The following is a 20,709-nucleotide window of genomic DNA, read 5'->3' as shown; positions in this document are numbered from 1 at the left end:
TATCTCGATTTTTGGATTGTATCATGTGACTACTCTTCAAGAATACAGTTGAGGTTGAAACGTTTGGTGTCACAACAACAAAATAAAACACTAATTTACCACAAAGCATCAAAACACAAACTTAAAATCTGGAGACTCACTTCTCTAACAAAGATAGCAGAGGAGTAAAATTGAAAACATAATTGTAATTATCTGTAAGTAACATGGGTAACACAACGCGCATTCAGAATTTAAAATGAAATGCAACATTTCATAAATGTTGAAAATGAAAAGGCCTCAGTGAGATCCAAGAAAACTTGATAAAGAAACTGTTCTTAACAATGCATTTTAGAGATGTTGACTTTTCGACCAAGAACATGTTTTTTTCTACCTTGATGACTGCTCCTTTCGACTTTTCCATGATCGGTGCGTTCCTGGTCATTTTCACGTCACAGGGCTAATGTCAAAAACGGCACATTACCAACAGACACATCCATATAGCGACGAAAAATCGCGCACATACGCAACTCGCGGCTGTTACGTTTACAAAACTTTTCCGCGTCCGAAATTTCGAACAGAAATCAATCGGTCGCCGAGCGCAACTAAAATCGCTCTTTTATTGTTTCGCAAGGCCGAACGAATAGCGGACACGGTAGAGAGGCAGGGACAGACAGAGAGAAACAGGAAAAAACAGAAAAATAGAGAGAGAGGGAGATACCGCGCGCGACGGTATCGCGGACGCGATGGTATGAATGGCCGCTTGCGTGTATGTACATACGAGGTGATGCTGAATAGGAAGCCAAAACTGTTTCTCTTTCCATTCACAGACTGGACTTCTGTACATACTTCAGTAGTTCTGATACGAATACAGCATCTTCTTAATGAATTTAACGAAATTTTAACCTAATATATACTCCCACTGGATGACAAACCAAGAATGTACAACTTTGAGAAACATCTCACTTTAGTGTTGAGCAATAATAAAGAAGATTGGAAGAGAGAAACGTTTGCTCAGCAAAAAAAAACATACCATAACTACCCAAGCAGGAACAGGGCGGAAAACTAAATACTCCGACCAATGGGAAACTACCCCAGCATCCTTCAAGCACAATGCGTACAAATTATCTTAGATAGGAATTATCGGAAACAAGAAATAGTCATCTTATCCAATAGTCAAGCAGCATTAAAAGCGATCAAATCATTAACCACCAATCCCCGAAGTTGGTCAAAGAAATATTGGCCAGCACACCAAGGGATAGAAGGAAATGATAAAGCAAGCGATGTAGCTAAAAAAGGAACGAGAAATGAATCAAACACTGTCTCCTCAACGAACACCTCAACCTCAGTAGATTTAAGCTAAGAAACAAAGGCGAATGCAGATTTTGTGGGAAAAATGAGGAAGCACCAGAACACCTCATCCCTGAGTGCGCCGAGACGACAACCATTCGTGCCATGAACGATATCAGAGATGGCGGACTAACCCTTGTAAAACAGTGTCAGATACTGGCTTTTGTAACAGCCCTGAGACTGGATGATGAGATAACTCCCCTCCCATACACTCTACTCTATTGAGTCTACAATACAGCAGTTAAAACCAGTATATCCTACAGTATGGCAACCAAAAAAGGAAATCACCAAATCCTTAGAGGCCAACTAAAATGAACAACTGGAAGCGAGCAGCGATCTAGGCTGGGCAGAATAAAGAATGATATAATCTAAGTTATTGGGTGTAAACCAGACCACAGTCGATAAAATGAGGGAGAAGTTGAGATGATATGAACAATTCCAGAGAATGTCATAGTAAAGAAGAAGAAAGGAAAGTCGGGGGGGGGGGGGAAGAAGAGGCACTGATAGAGAAATTTCAAAGTCGAAAGACGTCGTAGAACGGTATGATAACTATCAAATATATCTGCCTAAATTCACTTTTGAATTACCTACATTTTTGAACAGGTCACGTCAGATTCAATGTATGATCACTGTATATGTGCGATGTATAAGTAGGTTGGCTTTGGGTCCGACAACTCTAAACCAGGCAAAGTAACAATACAACCATTGCTCTACGAAAATATAAATAGCTTCGGATGCAAGGACCATCGCAGAATCCTCACAGGGCACTAAAAAGTTATTTGCGAGTGTAGATTTTTTATTGAATACAATGGATTAGGAAAATATGTTCTTTTCAATTCCCTAAATTTTATTTTAGAGTACTGGAGATTCCAGTTGCTAATGCGATATTTCATGGGGGTCGCATTGATCGTATTATTCTTTTTAGCAAATCTCTGTAGGATTTATACCTACCGTTACTCTTCCAATATTTAGCATACTGCTAATCTTCCAATTATCAACGCAAGTATGTGTTACCTCCTTCTCAGGAGAGAACGGATAGAACACATGTGGAGATCACATATGAATATGCCTTAATTAAGTTCTGTTTAGATTGATAAACTTATTATGCCAGAAGTTTTAGAAACCTCTTAGTTTGCTGGATTTAACCTGAACCTGATTTCAGTAAGGGAAACAATTTGGTCCTCATTTGAATTACGGATTTCTTTCCTCAAATAGATTTTATGCAAATGAAAATTTCGGGTGTCTGGAAGAAGGAATTATTGAGCTCTTTTAAAACTTACGAAAATTGGAGCTGCATTACAAATCTTAAGATTTTAGTCTACAAATCCTGACATTTTGAAATTTTGTACATATACTGACTTTAGAAAACAGATACTGACAGAAGACTTTAAAGAGTCTGGGTATCATTTGATCCTCTTTCTTATGTCACCTTGTATTCTTGGGGATACAGGTTCTGAACATAAGTATTTATTTTCTTGTTTTCCAAAAATGAATAAAAGAAGAAGACTATAGAATAAAAGTGAATAAAGTAAACACATTAATTATTATTTCTTATTTTAACACTAGTATTATGCCGATATACTTTGTATACAGAAGTACCCGCCAAAAATTATGCTGCCAAAAATTCTTATTTCATAACAGACCTCGAAATTGTATCATACATATATCATAAGAAAATGATAAATTAAATTTGAAATTCAAATATATCAAAAAATAATAAACCGGTATATATTTTATATTACAGATACGTTTATTTAGAATTTAAGCTTATTGCAAACATATTAATTGTCGGAATCAGCTGGTAATGTTTTAGGCAAATTATTTAAGATCAATAGCATTCTTTAGAACTGGATTACAATGGTGTTAACACGAACAAATAACAGCACTTACTTTATGGTTTTAATCATATGATTTTTCGTTCTAGCCTGCCTTCTACTGCAAGTTTTAAGGTGATTTTTTTCGAAACCACTGAAAATAAGCGACATCACTAGTTATTGGCTTTTCCCCAACTAAAAACTACGTGCGCTACACACACCGCCCGAGTGAAAATAGATTTCTGTTTAGATTAGGGAACGTGGTTATGTGTACACCTTGAAGAAGGTGCGAAATTTTGGCAAATTTTCTTACGCCGTATAAATATACAGCATGGGAAAAATTCGGTCAGGCGATCGACATCCACACCTAGCATAGGAGAGGGGTTTAGTGGGTATTATGCGGCTAGAATCGTACTATCCCATCGGACCCAACACTTCAGCGTAGAGGTGTGTAGTTCGTTAACGAACTAGTTCCAATGAACTATTCCGACCCCGGAATGAAAGGAACTAGTTCCTGGTTTCTCAAAGAACTAGTCCCTCAGGACCTATTCCGGGATCGAGAATGTGACCCATATAGAATAATATGCGACGGCGACGGATCGGCTAGCGCTCGTAGCCCGATGGTAGAAGCAGGAGTGGGGAGTGCCAGCCGTATGTTATCGGATCCGGACCTAGAGGAACTAAACTAAATAAAAGACTAGTTTACGTACGAACGGATCGGGCCAGCGCGATCGATGCTAGGCTGGAGTGGGGACGTACGGCATACGGCTGGCACCGTATGCCGTATGTTATCGGATCCGGACCTAAAGGAACTAGAGGAACTAAATACAAAACTAGTTTACGTATGGATCAGCCAGCGCGATTGATGCTAGACAGGCGTGGAGAGTGCCAACCGTATGTTATCGGATCCGGACCTATAGAGGAACTGTTAAAAGACTAGTTCACGGGAATCTATTCAGCCGGCAGATCCGGCGCAGCGCGGCGTAATTACCACAGAAAATTGTCGTGGATACTGTTTTTGATTTTTAGTTTGTTTTTTAAATATTTTATGGGAATGTTTCACTTTAGGTCCCGAAAATTAAAAAATATCTTATAAAACGAAGTAGATATTCTGAATTTTTAGACAAAAACAAAAATTGTGTGAGGACACAAAGTGAGGAAAAATACAATTTTTCGTAAAATTTTTGTAATATTTGCTCCAATTGATTTGTGATATAGTTTTTTAAATTCTAATTTGAGTTTTTTTATTTTTATGTGCAATATTTATTATTATCTGCAATAAAACTTACCTATATGTTTTTAACATACACAATTACACGTCTCGTTATATCTCCGTACATTATAAAAATTATACAGATCATACTGTGAATAGTTCTGACTGACAGCGAAACGCATTGGCAAGCAAGGGGGATGTCAATGTTGGTCGGGAACTATTGTGAACTAAAGACCTAGTTCAAGGAACTATTCCTCTGGAGGAACTAGAACTAAGGAACTAGTTCCTCCCAAGGAACTAGAATTCTACTTTCTACTTCAGCGGTAAATCGCTTTCCCTCTTCTCTAAAAAAAGGCTGCCTGTGCATTTTTAGCCAATATGCGAGCTTTTCAAACGGGATATTTATTACTATTAAATCTAACGGCTAAATACAGGGTGGCGCACCTCATTCGCCTCAGTTGAGTATACGAAAACGGAAAGATGTAGAAACAAAATATGTTATGGGTATATGTGGGGATGCAATGTGCACAATTTAAAATTATTTTGAAATATACAGGGTGTTTCAGAACTAAGATTCATACCAAAGTTATATTTTTTCTTATGGAATACCCGGTATGTTATTTCATTTTTGGATTCGTGGGTCCAAAAAAAGACATTTATTATAAGGGTTAAATATGTTTAAAATCATTGGTTTTTGAGATATTTAAAGATATTTAAATTTGTATGCTACTATAGAATAGATTATTAATACCCTGTACATTACTTTTCAGAATTAATTCTTGTGCTGAGTTTAAAGGTAAAGAAATAAACTTTACTGAAAAATGGCATTGCTTCCTTAAATTTATACAATTGCTGATCTATTTTAAGGATTTATTTTATATAAAAATATAAAAACTTCGTTATTTCAAATGCAATACCCTGCATTTTTTTAAATAAGCCGAAGCAGATTTAAATGCTCTTTCAAACTATATTAGGGTTTCCTATACCTATCTAGCTCAGATTTTGAATAAAAAGCGATTTTTAAATAAAATTGCAATCAAGATGGCTGGTGTCGCCATGGCAATTTTCTAGTGACAGTTAGTAATTATTTTCAAAGTCGACATTAATAATTTATGGACATCATTATTTAATTATAAAAGTTATAAATTTATAACAGTTTACTTAGATTTACCTATAAGAGTTTAATAAGTAAGTATTCATTATTTTATCAAGAAAAATAAAGCAGTATCTACTGACGGAACAAATAGATATGTTTCTAGTGATTTTATTCTGTGAGGAAAATTGCTTCTTGGCCTCAACAGCTTACGTTTAAAGGTATCCAAAAATAGGAATTTTCCTGATAAGTGTCCCTTTGAAAAACTATTTGTCCTATTTCGCAGAGCTGGTAGTGTGCTTTATAAAAACCTGTTAGGCAGAAACCTGTCGTTGGAAGTGAAGAAAATTATTTTGCCGTGATTATCTCTTTTACAGAAAGTTCATATATCTACAAGTCATCGTAAAATAAATCAAAGGACCATTTCTTCGTTTATCTTGATAGATTAATAAATACATATTTAATAAATATTATTTATTAAACTATTGTAGGTAAATTAAATAAAAGTAAACTAAAAAAAATTAAATAAGTCCATAAACTAATTTCGATTTTGAAAATAGCTACCAACTGTCATTGCACTAGAAACTGGAACGACCATAACGACACTATAGTCCTCTTGGTTAGCATTTTATTGAAAACTTGATCTTTATTCAAAATCTGAAATACATAAATATAGGAAACCCTAATATAGTTTGAAAGAGCATTTGAATCTGCTTCGATTTATTATAAAAAATACAGGGTATTGTATTTGAAATAACGATGTTTTTATGTAAAATAAATCCTTAAAATAGATCAGCAATTTTTGATACCCCTGTATAAATTTAAGGAAGCAATAACATTTTCCAGTAAAGTTTATTTCTCTACCTTTAAATTCAGCACAAGAATTAATTCTGAAAAGTAATGTACAGGGTGTTAATAATCTATTCTATAGTAGCATTCAAATTTAAATATCTTTAAATATCTCAAAAAACAAACATTTTAAACATATTTAACCCTTATAATAAATTCCTTTTTTGGGCCCAGGAATCCAAAAATGAATTAAAATACCGGGTGTTCCGTAAGAAAAAATATAACTTTAGTGTGGATCTTAGTTCTGAAACACCCTGTATATTTCAAAATAATTTTAAATTGTGCAGATTCCCTCCCCACATATACCAATGAAATATTTTGTTTCTACATCTTTCCGTTTTCGTATAATCAAACGAGGCGAATGAGATGCGCCACCCTGTATATATTCCGGGTTTGGTTATTATACACGCAGTAACATTACGTTGCAGAAAATATGTATATTTTATACAAATTGAGACACAAATACTTTTTGATGTAATATGACTCACAAAATGTGTACCCACCGATAACTGGATTTTGTATGTAATTTAACTTAAGCGCAAACACCTTTTAATTTAATTAGTCATTGTTTTCCTTAAAATAATATCTATGTCATAATGAACATTTAATTTGATTTTATTGTTCTGAGCACAGCGTGCCACCTTATCTAATTTAAGGAAATTTCCTATATTTTATCGCTTTACTTCCTGTGGTTTTAGATAATAACAATATCTCACCTGGTTTTACCACATTTTTTTATTATTACCATAGCATAGCTCTGATTCATTCATTTAACAATAGGTATATTGGATGGATTAGGTTTTTTGTTTTGAGAATTTTAAGTTATAAATAAATATATGCGTTACATATCATTTCATATTAACATGTATTTTAAGATTTTTTTATAAGATTTATTAAGATTTTTGTGTTTACTTAATAGTATTTATGAGTAATAAAAAGCAAATATCTTAGAATATGGAGGAAATTCTATTCCGATCCAGTGAACTGTTCACATAGATGTAAACATTTACAAAGATGGTATGGCACTCAGCCCAATCACTAGTTTAAGAGATTCTGCAAAGAGTTTAAGAGGTTTGAAAATCCCTTTGAAGGAATCGTTGGACATCATTGAGGATAGATTGAAAGAAGCCATAGCATTTTCGGAAATTGACTCCCTGCCTCATAAGGGAGTGATGGAGCTCTCAAGATGCTGTTTACAGGACTTTTACTTTGACGGTGAATGTTTCAAGGTAAGTTTTATGCCCAAGTTGATGGTTAACCGATGAGTTCCTCGCTCTCTGCAGTGCTAGTGAACACATACACGATATAGTTTGAGTCCGCTACGTTGACGATACCTTGATAATATGAAGAACCGATACAGTTGGATTCCTTTTCTCAGTCATCTCAGTTCTCAAAATGACTACATCAGATTTTCGATTGAGAAAGAGCAAAACGTCTGTATACCTATTCTGGATGTTCTTGTAAGTAAAAATAAAAGGTGGATCTCGGTGGATTTATTAGCAGTATCATCACTAAGGTAGAAATTGGTAGTATTAAATAGATACTCTGCTGATGGACTCATAGATTTATAATTTTTGGTGTTAAAAGCAGCTACCATAATATATATTTTTGTCCTCCATAATTCTATCATTTAATTTGTGCTTTTATCGTTTGTTCACATACACTCGATATTATCAATGAAACGAGGTGTCGATTACATTATTATTTGCCGAATCTAATGGGAAAATGAAAACAGCCTATAGGTAACAAAAAGTCAAGTGGACTGCAAACTAAAATCTGTCGATTAAGAGCATACTGTTATATTGATGTCAACGATAATTAATTATCGTAAAATTTAAGGCCAAACAAAAGGGTTAATTATGAATAACCGTAGATATATTCGATATATTAATATTTTGAAAACATAGCTTTAAGCCTTTAATATACCTACCGTTCACCAGTAGTAAGTTTAAGTACAATAATGGATTTATACAACCGTGTATAATACACGACTCACAGATAAACAGAAAAACCAAAAAACCTTAAAAATCTCAAACATAAGTAATGACTTACACCGAAATGTTTAATCTAAAAATTTCAAACCCAGTGCCACAAATAAAATCAATAACTATATAGAATTCAATTCTAAGTTGGTCAAAAAGTGCATATAGAGAAGCTGAACAAATTAGGCAAAGAAAACAAAGCCCTTATCCTTGTATCCTTACTCTGGGTGCCAGCTCACCAAGGGATAGAAGGTAATGAGAAAACAAATGATGTAGCTAAAAAAGGAGCGAACACTCCACTAATTGGACCAGAACCGTTCTTTCCAAGCGGAAACCAACTAAAAGCGGAATTCAAGAACTTGGGAGACTCTATCCGTAATTCGGAATGAAAATTCTGTAACGGTCTGAGACACTCAAGAAGTTTCTGAAGAGTTTGAAGAGAGAGAACAGGGCACTGTCTTCTCAGTAGATTGAAACTAAGAAAATACGGCAAATGTAGATTCTGTGGGGAAAAATGGGAAACACCAGAACACCTCATCTCTGAGTGCACCGTGACGACAGCCATTCGTGCCATAAACTTTGGTACGACTAATATTGGAGATGGAGAACTACCCTCTGTAAAACCGTTTGAGGTACTGGCTTTTGTCAAAGCCATGGGACTGTATGATGAGTTATAACTCAAGAAAGAGGGAGACAATAGATCGTAATTGTCGCGGTGATGAACCCCCCTCTCACTCATTCTTCATTCTATTCCCTTTGGAAGAGGTGAAGAGATATTAACAAAAAACCTAAATTTATATAGCTGTAGTCTGATGTATTAGAAGATTATCAAAGGGGGATCATAGAATATCTAGATAGGAGAAAGGATTAATCTTGAAAATTTATCCACTACTATCTACGAACTACTAAAAATCTATTGATATCAAATGAGCATTATCAATGAAATAGCTTTGAATACTTATATCCTTAATTCGATTTTTTTCAATGGCTTCAAATTAAATTGAAAAAGTCTTATCTACGACAGTTGTAAGGTAGATCCATTAAAGTTTTCGATGGTTTTACTATACTGTATGAATTCTAAACTATTAAGTAATGTTCACAGTTAACCGCTAATGCCTTGGAGATGAGTTCTTCTAATTGGCAAGAGCAGAAAAACTCGTTATCAACGGCTACGTCCGTGATTCATCTTTCGTGTTGATGACCAATGAGTCATCCGCGAATTTTACGTTATCCGATTTAAAATTATAGGTGACACAGCCAGCATAATAATAAACAAACATTATTTGGCGCAATTGAATTTATTAAATAACCGAGAGTAGTAGATTTTGATAAAAGGCATTGTTATCTATCTCTCGCAATAAGGATGAGACGATTACCGAAAATAGCTTTTTGAATAATTTGCAAAGCCGAAAGATTATGTATTAATAACTTTGATGGATTGAAAAACTACACAGAGGCAGATTTTTTATTTAAATTTTTAAATTTTAACGTTCACATGTTTTGTGAAAAGTCAATAAGGATTTATATTAATGTCTTTATCGCAGAGTCTGCAGTAAAGACTTCCTTAATTCAGGTTGAGCTTGTTCAGGTAACACTTGACAGCCATGTGTCTTTTCAAAAGAGGCCTGTTGACACTTTCTACATAGAAAAACTTCGTATAAATTTATGTCCTAAAATGCTTCATTTCGGAGATACAGGGTGTAAAAGGGAAATTAAAACAACTTTCGTTGCACGTCATCAATGACACCATGCGTCGTCTTCTGGAGTTTGCTGGTGGTCGTATTATGATGTGCAACGAAAGTTATTTCAATTTCTCCATAGTTTTATTTTTATTTTGTTTTTTTTTGTAAATAATTTCTGAACTTTAACGTCGATATTTGGATGAAAATTGATGTCTGGGTGTTTCTTGACATGAGAAATTCTATTTCGTTGTTAGTATGACTCGCATTTGTAGGGGGTGCCACCTACATGTTTTTAACTGTTTTGAAGAATAATAACTTTTCGTCTGTACCTGTATTACACTGCTGCAAAAACATATACTTTTGTGCGTAGAATTTGAGATATAAATTCCACTTGGACAAAAGGAATTAACATTGAAAATATGGCATTTTCTCTACGTCTCTAACCGAAATTCGATGTTGCGGAACAAGTTTTAGGACGAATATTCTTTCCCAACGGACGGCGTGGGCTATACACCAGGTGTGTCGCCGCCTGTTTTTTAGCATTGAGAAGGCCGAAATCAGGCTGTATTATCTTTAACCGACGCATATTTTTTCGTAACGGTCTAGCTACTACAGAATTCTTTATTACAAACTCACAGATACCATCTAAATGTTAATGGATGAACGATCACAATTATTAGCAGGGGCGGATCTACGGGGAGTTGGAGGAGACACATTCTTCCCCAACTTTTGTCGTTATAAAAAAAGAAATTTAATTTCACTCATACTGAAACATAATATAACATATTGAAAGTTGTTATTTCCATTTTTAATCCACTAATGTGATACCGATTGCTCGTTTCTATCAGTTAGGAATTATACTGCAGCAAAATGCACTCGAATCCCTCACCGAGCACGCGTTTTAGCTTACAGCGTGTTTTGATTGCTTTGGTTAGGTATGTTTTGGTTTGGTTTGGTTTGGTGTGTTGGTTTATTTTTGTTTATTTTCGTTTTTTTTCTCGGTACGGTATTAACTACAGTCTAAATTACAGTATCTACTAGGTTAAGTTCATACCTACACAAGAAAAGTGTTCGCTAATAAATAAATACGTTTAGCAAGGTTTCCTGCGGCGCACTTCGGCACCTTTTACACTTTTTTTTTCTTTTACTACTTCTTTTTTTTTTTCTTTTTTCTTCTTTTTTTTTCTTTACTACACCTTTTACACTTTTTCGTCCTGCCCGATGAGGGATTGGAGTGCACTTTGATGCAGTGCAATTCCTAACTGATAGAGACGAGCAATCGGTGTGACATAGAAGGCATTGTAAACGTGCTTACCGTTGTTGATTGTAGATTGTATGGGAGAGGGGAAGTTAATCACCGCGACCTAATAGATCTATTTTGTCCCTCTTCCTTGAGTTATAACTCATCATACAGTCTCACGGGTTTGACAAAAGCGATATCTGAGACGGGTTTTACTGAGGTCAGTTCTCCATCTCAAATATCAGTCGTAACAAAGTTTATGGCATGAATCAGTCTCGGCGCAATCAGTGATGAGGTGTTTCCCCAATTTCCTCACAGAATCTGCATTCGCCGTTATTTCTTAGCTTCAATCTACTGAGGTGTTTATTGAGGAGGCAGTGTTCTGTTAAAAACCACATGACAATCCAAAGACTGCTCTTACTAAAATCACGGAAAATCTGTGATTTTTCTCTGTCGTAAGTTCTGGGAAATCTCTACGAGTGGCTTATTAGACCGTTGGAGGATTCTCATTCCAGGCTCCGGATGGCATCCAGGTTCTTGAGTTCTGTCTTAAGATGTTCCGGTATCTTACCGTTACTATGTATATTTATGTATGGTTGTTGTTAAAATTCTTAGTTAGTGCTTGGTTAGTCCGCGGATAGAAGTATTCTCTTGAATTCAAGAGTATAGGAATCCAAACTGTATGAACGTGGAATATAAATCTTAATCCTCCATTTAAAAGCAATTCTTTAAACGAATTAACCGTTATAAACTAAAATATCACAACATAATATAGTGTTGCGACAACTCTTGATTCAAGACTAGTTATTTATGCAACTATTTTTATAGTCCAAGAAAATTGGCCTTCAAATACGAAGTTCTGGTAAAAACTTGTGGTGAAATAAATAAATAAAGTCATTATTTCAAAATTTCGGAGAAACGGTAAGGATAAAGAAAAGTTCAAATGAAAGTTGTCGAGCGTCAATTTTCACATAAAAATCACTTTATTTTTATCCTATACCATACCTGTCCCTGCTTTGGTTTTGGAAGCATCAGTATACCATGTTATGGTATATATGGTCCTTTACATGCTGAGCAAGCGTTTCTCCCTTCCAATCCTTTTTGTTACTCAATACTACAGTGAGGTGTTTCAAGTTGTAAATTCTTGGTATGTCATCCACTGGGAGTTGGAGAAGTGGAATTTTCTTTTTGAGGGTGTTCCAAGCCCCTGACCTAAAAATTCTCCCAGTATACTGGTTCCGTCAATGACCATTCTAATCACTGTCACATTGGCATAACTACCGACGACAATGCGCAGTGGTGTTAGGTCTAGGATGACCTGTATTGCTGCTGTTGTGTATGTTCTCATTACCAATAGTGATTATCATCATTTTCAAATTATTCAACCATTTCCAATTATGGTGTAGCCTCCCTCACATACTGTCTTTGTAGTTTGGCTCCTTGCTATCTATTGTTGGCTATGCGGGACCAAGTTATCCCTGCTAATTTCATAATATCATGGTCCCATCTCAGGTTACCATGCTGTAATTTTTGTGGTCCATCTGTTGCCCATTCTTTTTGCCAGGTGTTCTGCCCATGGCCATTTGAGTAGGGATGACATCTATTACCATTATTACCATTTATTGTTTATCCACTCTATTCTTTAACGGTCTTTCTTGGTTATTCCCAGCATATTTCGTTCCATTGAGCGTTGTGCGACCTGCAGTTTCATTATGATGTCCAGGTTTCGCATGCATAGATCATGACCGGTAGTATACATATTGGTCAAATGGTTTCTTCTTTAGATAGTGAGGATAGTGATTATGTACTTAATAGTGATTATATTAGTAGCGAAATACCCATATGACTTTTTTGAAGATATTGAGTTTTATTGATATTGAGTGTATTGAGATTGAGTATAGGTACTCTCCAGTTAGTTTTAAAACTATACAAGATAAACCATAATACTAATAACTAAGTAATATATATCAATAAAACTTTTTTAACATTTTACGAATTTTGTGCCGCCATATTGTTTTCCAGAAAACGTCCGCTGATACATGATAACTAGGCTTTACAAGTATTGATGAACTTTAAGTTTTTCTTCAACTTTTTTCTTTAAGTTATATCTTAAGTTAATTTAAATTATTAGAATAATTTTATATAAAGTAGATAAGCGTACTTAAAATATCTTTTACGGACATTAACCGGATGAGATTTTTTACGAAAACACTGGCCAAAACATAATATTACAATCTAGCCGATGGAAATAAATAGTAAGAGAACTTTCACTCAATTTTAAACCCCCGCAACTGAACAGCGTGTATGTATATGTAATATCTGTCCGATTTAAAATTAGATCCAATTTTTACGTACGCCAAAAACGCAAGTCATAGAAAATTTGAATTACTTTTCGACAATAACTAAACCTAAGGCAACCAGTTTTACATCGACTGAGCATTTGGGTTGCCGAGATATAGCGACATACTCGTATATTAGGTATATTAATCAATAATATCGATTTTTCTTAATCCAACGTTGTTTATTATGAAATAAATTAAAAACAATTTCTAACTGAAAATACATTAAAATATGGTATTAATTCCCATATGCGACTACGCTTAAAATGAGTAAGGTATTATATGAAATTGAAATATGATAATATACAGGGTGAGTCTTAAATAAGTGCAAATCTTTTTAGGGGTAGTATATTTCGATGAGGTTTTTTTAGCAAAAAAAAATGATAATTTGGACTTTTTGATTTTTTTTTTTAGTTTTTAGTCAATAACAAAAACATAATTTGTTGATAATATGGCAACATAGATAGTAGATTCAATTTACAATAAAGAAAATCCAAAAAAGATCCAGTGGTTCTCAAAATTTTAGCAAAAAATCATTTTTTTGGAAATTTTCAAAGTAAAATAACTATTTTAGATTTATTTGAAAAACAGTTAAGAGAAAATATGTAAATATTTGCACTTATTGACTCACTCTGTATATTAATTTAATTAATATTATTAAATAATTATTGCAAAAACGTAGATCTAGGTTAGATATTTCAATCCAGTCCTTTAGAACTGTCTTAAATGCAACCATTTGACACCCACTTTGGCGTCAATTTACGCCTTAATTATTAATTATTATATATACAGGGTGAGTTTCCTACGATGTTCTCTATGAGTATCTCGGAAACTACTCGAGATAGAGAGTCGGTTAAATGTCCGTATGTAATGTATGTACGTTGTAAATGTCATATGTCAAAAATGACAGGCTTTAGAAAAAATCGGAGAACACAAACTCATTAGGGATGTGATTATCTACAACTTTTATCTGAAAACTTTTTGTCTAAAATAGATTATAATGGAATTAGGAACAATTTTTAAAATAGCCAAAATTTGTTTTTTTCGAAATATCTAGTAAGCCATGAACTATTTCAAAAATCTGAAAGGCGCATATTTATGACTCCACAAAACTGCAATTCTTTCCTCATTTAACCGACTCTCTATCTTCAGTAGTTTCCGAGATACCCATAGAGAACATCGTAGGAAACTCATCCTGGATAGACTTTATAATTCTTTGACACTTCAAGAAATAAATAGTTAATCACTGAATATATTTATCCAGAGTTAGAAGATATGAAAATATTGATAACAAAGGAAAACTGGACTTTAACAAATTTATTTTTTAGTGGATTTAAATATACACTTGGAATTCTATAGATATGACTTTTAGTCAAATACTTTAGATAAAATAAAAATATTACAAAATTGTTTGATTGTTTGTTGGTCATTTTGTACACCAACACAAACAATGCTTTTTTGTTCAAAATTTCGTTCTTTAGATGACTTTCGTGTACTATTTCTACTAATTTCAATATAACTTAACTGATGTTATATGAACTATTCCGTTAGTATAAATAATCAATAGTCAATAAATTGCCAAAGTCCGAAGTACACCATACTAATTATATGATCATTTTTTTCCTCATTTTGGACTTTTTACGATGCCTAGGTATCTAAAGCGGCACATACATTATCAAACAAATTGCACAACAAAGCGATGCGCAACGTTGCGTTGCACTACTCCCCATACACTTGGTAAAATTTTATCAAACAGGGCCATTATATTGGCAACTTGTTGCGCTACAGCTTGTGCTGCGCAGTTTGCTTGATATTGTATGGGCCGCATTAGTTTAGAAGAAAATTAAAGAATGTGTTGAATCATTGACATTATCTAGTATACTGATTAACATTATCGTATTAGTGTATATTTCAAAAATCACGATACTCATTACTCACAACTCATTTATTATGATAAAATTATTTAAGTATTGCAAGAATAATATTTAACAAAACCATTTCGTTTACTGGTGTTGTATAAGCGGTGCATATTTTTTACGTCTGACATACATTTTTATCAACTATTTTCAAACAAATCAATCAAAGGCAATTATCAGCGATAATTAACCGAATAGTGTTGATTAAGTATTAATCTACGACCAGGAACTCGTTTATCAACTTACGGGAATGTTGTTTTGACAAGCTGTCATCGTGTTATCGGGCTCATCGTCTTCTGAATAGTACTTATTTTAGGTGTGGCACTATTATTATAGGCTTAAAAGATTCTACGCATAGGTATTATAAAATTCGTGCGTGATTCTACCATAGGCATCGACAAACGGTAGACTTTTAGTCTATAATTACTTAAAATAAATTGATTATCGACAGGGACATGGCGATAAATGGCAGTTTCTTAGTTTTTGTTTATTGTTACTTTTTCAATCCTTGCATAACATAGCGACAATTTAAAAAAATACAACTTTACCTAAAAATATACTTGAATCACACTGTATATCCGTGAAGATATTTTTATAAATGTACGCCGCCACTGCCCCTATATTTTAAAAAAGATTGTAATGAAAATTTCAAACAGGCCACCTGATTTAGAGCTTTTTCGAAACACTGGGACATCCTGTATATAATATGCGTAACTAATTAATTTATGTTTATGATTAGTGCCACGTTTGCTCTATTTTTTTCCCACACGCTTTTACAAAAAAGTATAGTCATGTTAGTAATACGACCTTATTACAAGGTACTCGATGTATAAGTGTCAGATATCAGCAATGGTCATTTACATCGGTCAACATGCGAATAAAAGTGCCGACTAGCGTCTTATTAGGTTTGTCAATAAAACACACTTTCCCATGGAACTAGCGACTTTTGCAAATTTTGTAATCACGTCGTGTTTGCTTTTCTAGTACTATTTTTAGAATTTCTAGGTAAAAGTGAAGCAGATATTTAATTTTTATGATAATTTTAACTTATTTCAATGTTTTGGAGCCAGGTGGGTATAGAGCCATTCTAAAATCTACCTTATATGAAGCTGAAGTTGAGAAACAACGGCGAAACGCCAAAATGGGGAAACACCAGAATACCTTATCACTGAGTAAGCCGAGACGACGACCGTTCGTGCCCATGAACTTTGGTACGGCTGATGCCATGAGGATGGAGAGCTGGCGTCTGTGGAGCCGTCTCAGCTACGGGCTTTTGTTAAAGCCTTAAGACAGTATGATGAGTTATAACTCGTTATAACTCAAGAAAGGGGAACACACAATAGATCTGTAAGGTCGCGGTGTATAACTCCCCTCCTAAACATTCTACATTCTATTATTATATATAAATATTTAATTTATTATCTATAAAGAATAATGAGTATTTTGTAAAAAAACTCATTCAATCCCTGCCTTTATTTGAAATGAACTTTGTTTTATCTAGAAACGTATCTAGAAAAATTCACTTGCCAGGGAAAATAACAAGGTCCACACAATTATTTAAAGACAGTGTGGTATTGAAAACAGGAAACTTTAGGTTGTTCTAATTTTATAACATTTTTTTTATCTATAACGCTTAACCATCATAGATAAATATGATAATATATATATAATGTTGATGTTAGCTTGCTAATCGAATTATGATTTAGAACGGTTTTTATTATAGAATTAGTACAAATTAACACAGTTTAGCAAACAGAAACAAGTGAACTGATAAAAGTTGCAATATGCAAATAGTCTTTTAAAAAAAATGTCTATACATACCTATGTGGCGGATTCATGTATCCAAAAAAGTCCCATGGGTATTTCGCCACTGGAAGAAAATCTACAAAATAAAATAGTTATTTTTTGTAAAGCAGTGGCTTACTAATGAACAAATTTGCCTAACGAACAAAAAAATCTGGTCTGACGTCTGACAATTAGTCTCCGTTGGATTAGCGCAGCAGTGTTTACAATAAATAACTATTTTATTTTGTAGATTTTCTTCCAGAGACGAAATACCCATAGGACTTTTTTGGACAGTCTTTTAAGTTTAGGTTATTATTTATGGCAATTATGTTTTAGATTACCATAAATGGATATTCATGAAAAGAAAACTAACTTAAGACTAAATCATAAGGACTATGAATAATAAAACCTAGAAATGAAATCTAAATATATCTAAATGAAATAAGAAAAAGGTATCGTAGCAGTTTAATACGCTTTTTAGGTACTTAATAAGGAAGATCTTTTAAATATGGACCGACATATAGACTGATTGTCGCCACTACTGATATAACTGTTGAATGTATATATCACACAGTCATATGGCCAATAATTAAACACTCTGAGATAATAATATTATTTTAAACAAGTTTTAGGGCACTACTTTTATTATAGCTCCATTAGCTCAAAAGATGAAGAACTCAAGGCAAACTTATTTAAAGCACATGATACTACGAATTCAATGGCAGTGTCGCTAATCAATATTGTTCATCTTCCTAAAACCAATGATAAATTAAAGTGTTGTACAGTTAACAAGGACACGCGATCATAATATATAGCTGCCTTGTCTAAGGAGCTATTGGTTAATTACTTGAAATAGAAGAGAAGGAATATGAAGATGAGTGTCTATCTATCTGTCTGTAAAAGGCAGAATTCCAGATTGAATTAGGAAATTAATTTTCGGCTGAGAATGTTGTTTTGTGTTAATTAATAATAAATAAATGAGTAGAAGTATTTAGAGACCAGAAACCTAATTGATTATAAACAGACGATAAAACTACGATATAATATATTCAATTAATTATAGAGACCTTTACAACTGTTTAGAAAGAGATTGCAGAAAAAGCAATACTTTACATATTGGACGGGAAAACATTTCTAAAAGAAAATTTTATCAGTTTTATATGTAATTTAACGTCATAATATTTACTGAAGGTCTTTACAAATCAACAAAGAGAAAGATGAATTGGCAAGGAAGTTAAAAAATAACACTGGTGGCGTGGGAATACTCCATCAACCTTGCGAATTTCATTGTATGAATTTTATTTTGCGTAAAATTAGAATGCGTAATTTTGTCGAATCTTTATCCGTGGGCAATCGAAAGTAAAAGTAAATGAAAATTGGTGGTGGCATTGAAATTTCGGCAGCTCCTCCATCAAAGGTACGATTTAGTATTACTTAATAAAGCAATTAATAGGTAATTTATTATCAGAAATTGACGTAAAGGATTATTTCCTTATTCGACGTGATTATTTTACCAAGTTAAAAGCGCGTTTTTACGAATCAAGTGAATAAATCATGTCACAGGAATTCAATTTTATTGAAAGCATTTCATATCAAAATGCTTCTGCTAGTGATTCAAAATGGCGATAGTGCGCGAAGCCATATCTGAAACTGCCAATGAGTTGACAGAAAGCTTCTTCATCTGAAATATGCGTAAATTAGCCAGCACTTTAACAGAAAGCTTATTGTGTAGACGTAAAAGAAAAATATGGGTCGGAAAATGGATTAGCTATAGATCTGTATCCCCTAAAGTATAGTTAGGGGATCCTAGAGATTACAAAAAAATTAAGAGTGGATAGGTGGTAGTATAGACATAGAAGTTAGAAGTGGAAATCTCTCTTTTCCTTGACACACAACACATCACACGTAGCATTAGTTCCAAACATTTAGACCTAAAAAAAACAATAATTAGCAACTTAACATTGCTATTTCAATATTCTGTTGAGCTGTTGTTATAAGTTTGTCTGGATCCTCTTTTTCACTAAACACACACTAAAAATTAGATTCAATGTAATGTCCAAGAAGATTTGTGATTTTATAATGCTCATTGTCTACTACTTTCAAACAAAGAAGATAAAGAGATTTAATATAATTATTTATCAATAAAATAAGAATTACTCTTTATCTACCGTCTACCGCCCATACAACACAGAAAAGCTCAAATTTCTTCAGTTTAAACAATTTACTAAGTCAGGCAGTCTGGCCGAACGCGTGTGATTAATAATGCTGATTCAGCAAAATGTCAGTACAGATCGAATCACTTTGCTATCAATTAGCACAAGAAGCAACAACGATCGTCAGCATCAGTCAGTAGATAAAAGAAATCTTAATTTGCAGAAAAGCAGGAAAACGGATTTAATAGCAATAAATAATGTACCTACAGGGTTATTATCGACTTTGGTTTTTAGGAGATATTTAGTGTAAAACTTTAAATTTAGAACTTGTAAGATTTTACCCGAACCGTAAATAAAAATAACAAAATATGACGATCAAAATAATAAGCGTTTTATAACTTCACTCTTTTAATAGAACAGACCTCTATATTTCAAACTTTTTTGAAAGATATTTTTCTTCCGATTTCAGATATATCTATATACTTTGTCTATATTTGCGTAAACACCAAAAAATAAAGTACCTATTTATTTTATATGGTCTCCATGGCATACATGCATTTTGTATGGTAGCCGTTACCAAACCGTTACATTGATTAAACTAAAATAATTTAAAAGGGATTTAGGCAAATATATAGACAGACATATACATAGTAGAAGATATTTCAAATCGGATGAAAGAGATCTTTCAAAATAAATATATACAGGGTGTTCCATTCAAAAAAGTGATTATAAACTTTCTGATCGTCTTTCATTTATTTTTATTTCACTTTCTGGTGATTCAGGTAAAACCTTACAAGTCCTGCATTTAAAGGTTTTTACTACCTCCAGTAGGTAACTTAAATACTAAATATCATTGAAAAACCCTGTATACAAATGTTACAATAAACATTGTGGTATATTTGCCGATCAAATAAAAAATGAAGCTCTTCTGATTACTGTTCTATCATTTTAATTACATCAATGTTTGTTAATGTTGTTCAAAGTATGCATTTGTTTGCTGTTTATTGATATATTGTTTGTGGTGTAATAGAATAGTACATAATGGTAATTTGTCTATTTACAATTCATGTATATGTATTTACATTGACTTAAGTTCATTAGCATACAACATGATGATGATTAATAGTCATTTGATTTTATGATTTTAATGAATTTGCGTGTGCGAGTGCATGTTTTAATTATACCTGTATTAATCAATGTTAATATTGTTAACTAAAGTTATCTCTGTACAACAATGTTTTACGATTGTGAATTCCTAAATGTCTAAAATATCTTGTAAAGGCGGCTACAGACGGCATGGCAACCCTTGGTCAGTGT

At 33.4% G+C, this 20,709-nt stretch overlaps 1 protein-coding gene across 8 annotated transcripts in view; it reads right to left on the bottom strand.

The window, feature by feature from the left end:
- LOC115883077 (sterile alpha and TIR motif-containing protein 1) overlaps nucleotides 1-20,709 on the bottom strand; it is a 203,273-nt gene that overhangs the window by 71,764 nt on the left and 110,800 nt on the right. Inside the window, exon 1 of one of the 8 annotated variants that reach the window (XM_030901363.1) lies at nucleotides 3,217-3,323. The exons of 6 other annotated variants lie outside the window; for them this stretch is intronic. Coding sequence is in view for 1 of the 2 variants with exons in the window: in XM_030901360.1 (XP_030757220.1) it covers nucleotides 371-421 (51 nt within the window). In the remaining variant the exon portion in view is untranslated. Of the gene's footprint in view, nucleotides 1-370; nucleotides 565-3,216; nucleotides 3,324-20,709 lie in introns of those variants that run through there. One more of the 8 variants, XM_030901360.1, reaches the window with a different exon arrangement.

This window comes from Sitophilus oryzae, unplaced genomic scaffold (genome assembly GCF_002938485.1).
Source record: "Sitophilus oryzae breed Bouriz unplaced genomic scaffold, Soryzae_2.0 scaffold_1803_pilon_pilon, whole genome shotgun sequence".
Taxonomy (NCBI): Eukaryota; Metazoa; Arthropoda; class Insecta; order Coleoptera; family Curculionidae; genus Sitophilus; species Sitophilus oryzae.
The sequence above is the reverse complement of the archived record's forward strand: the minus strand, read 5'-3'. Positions and strand labels throughout refer to the sequence as shown.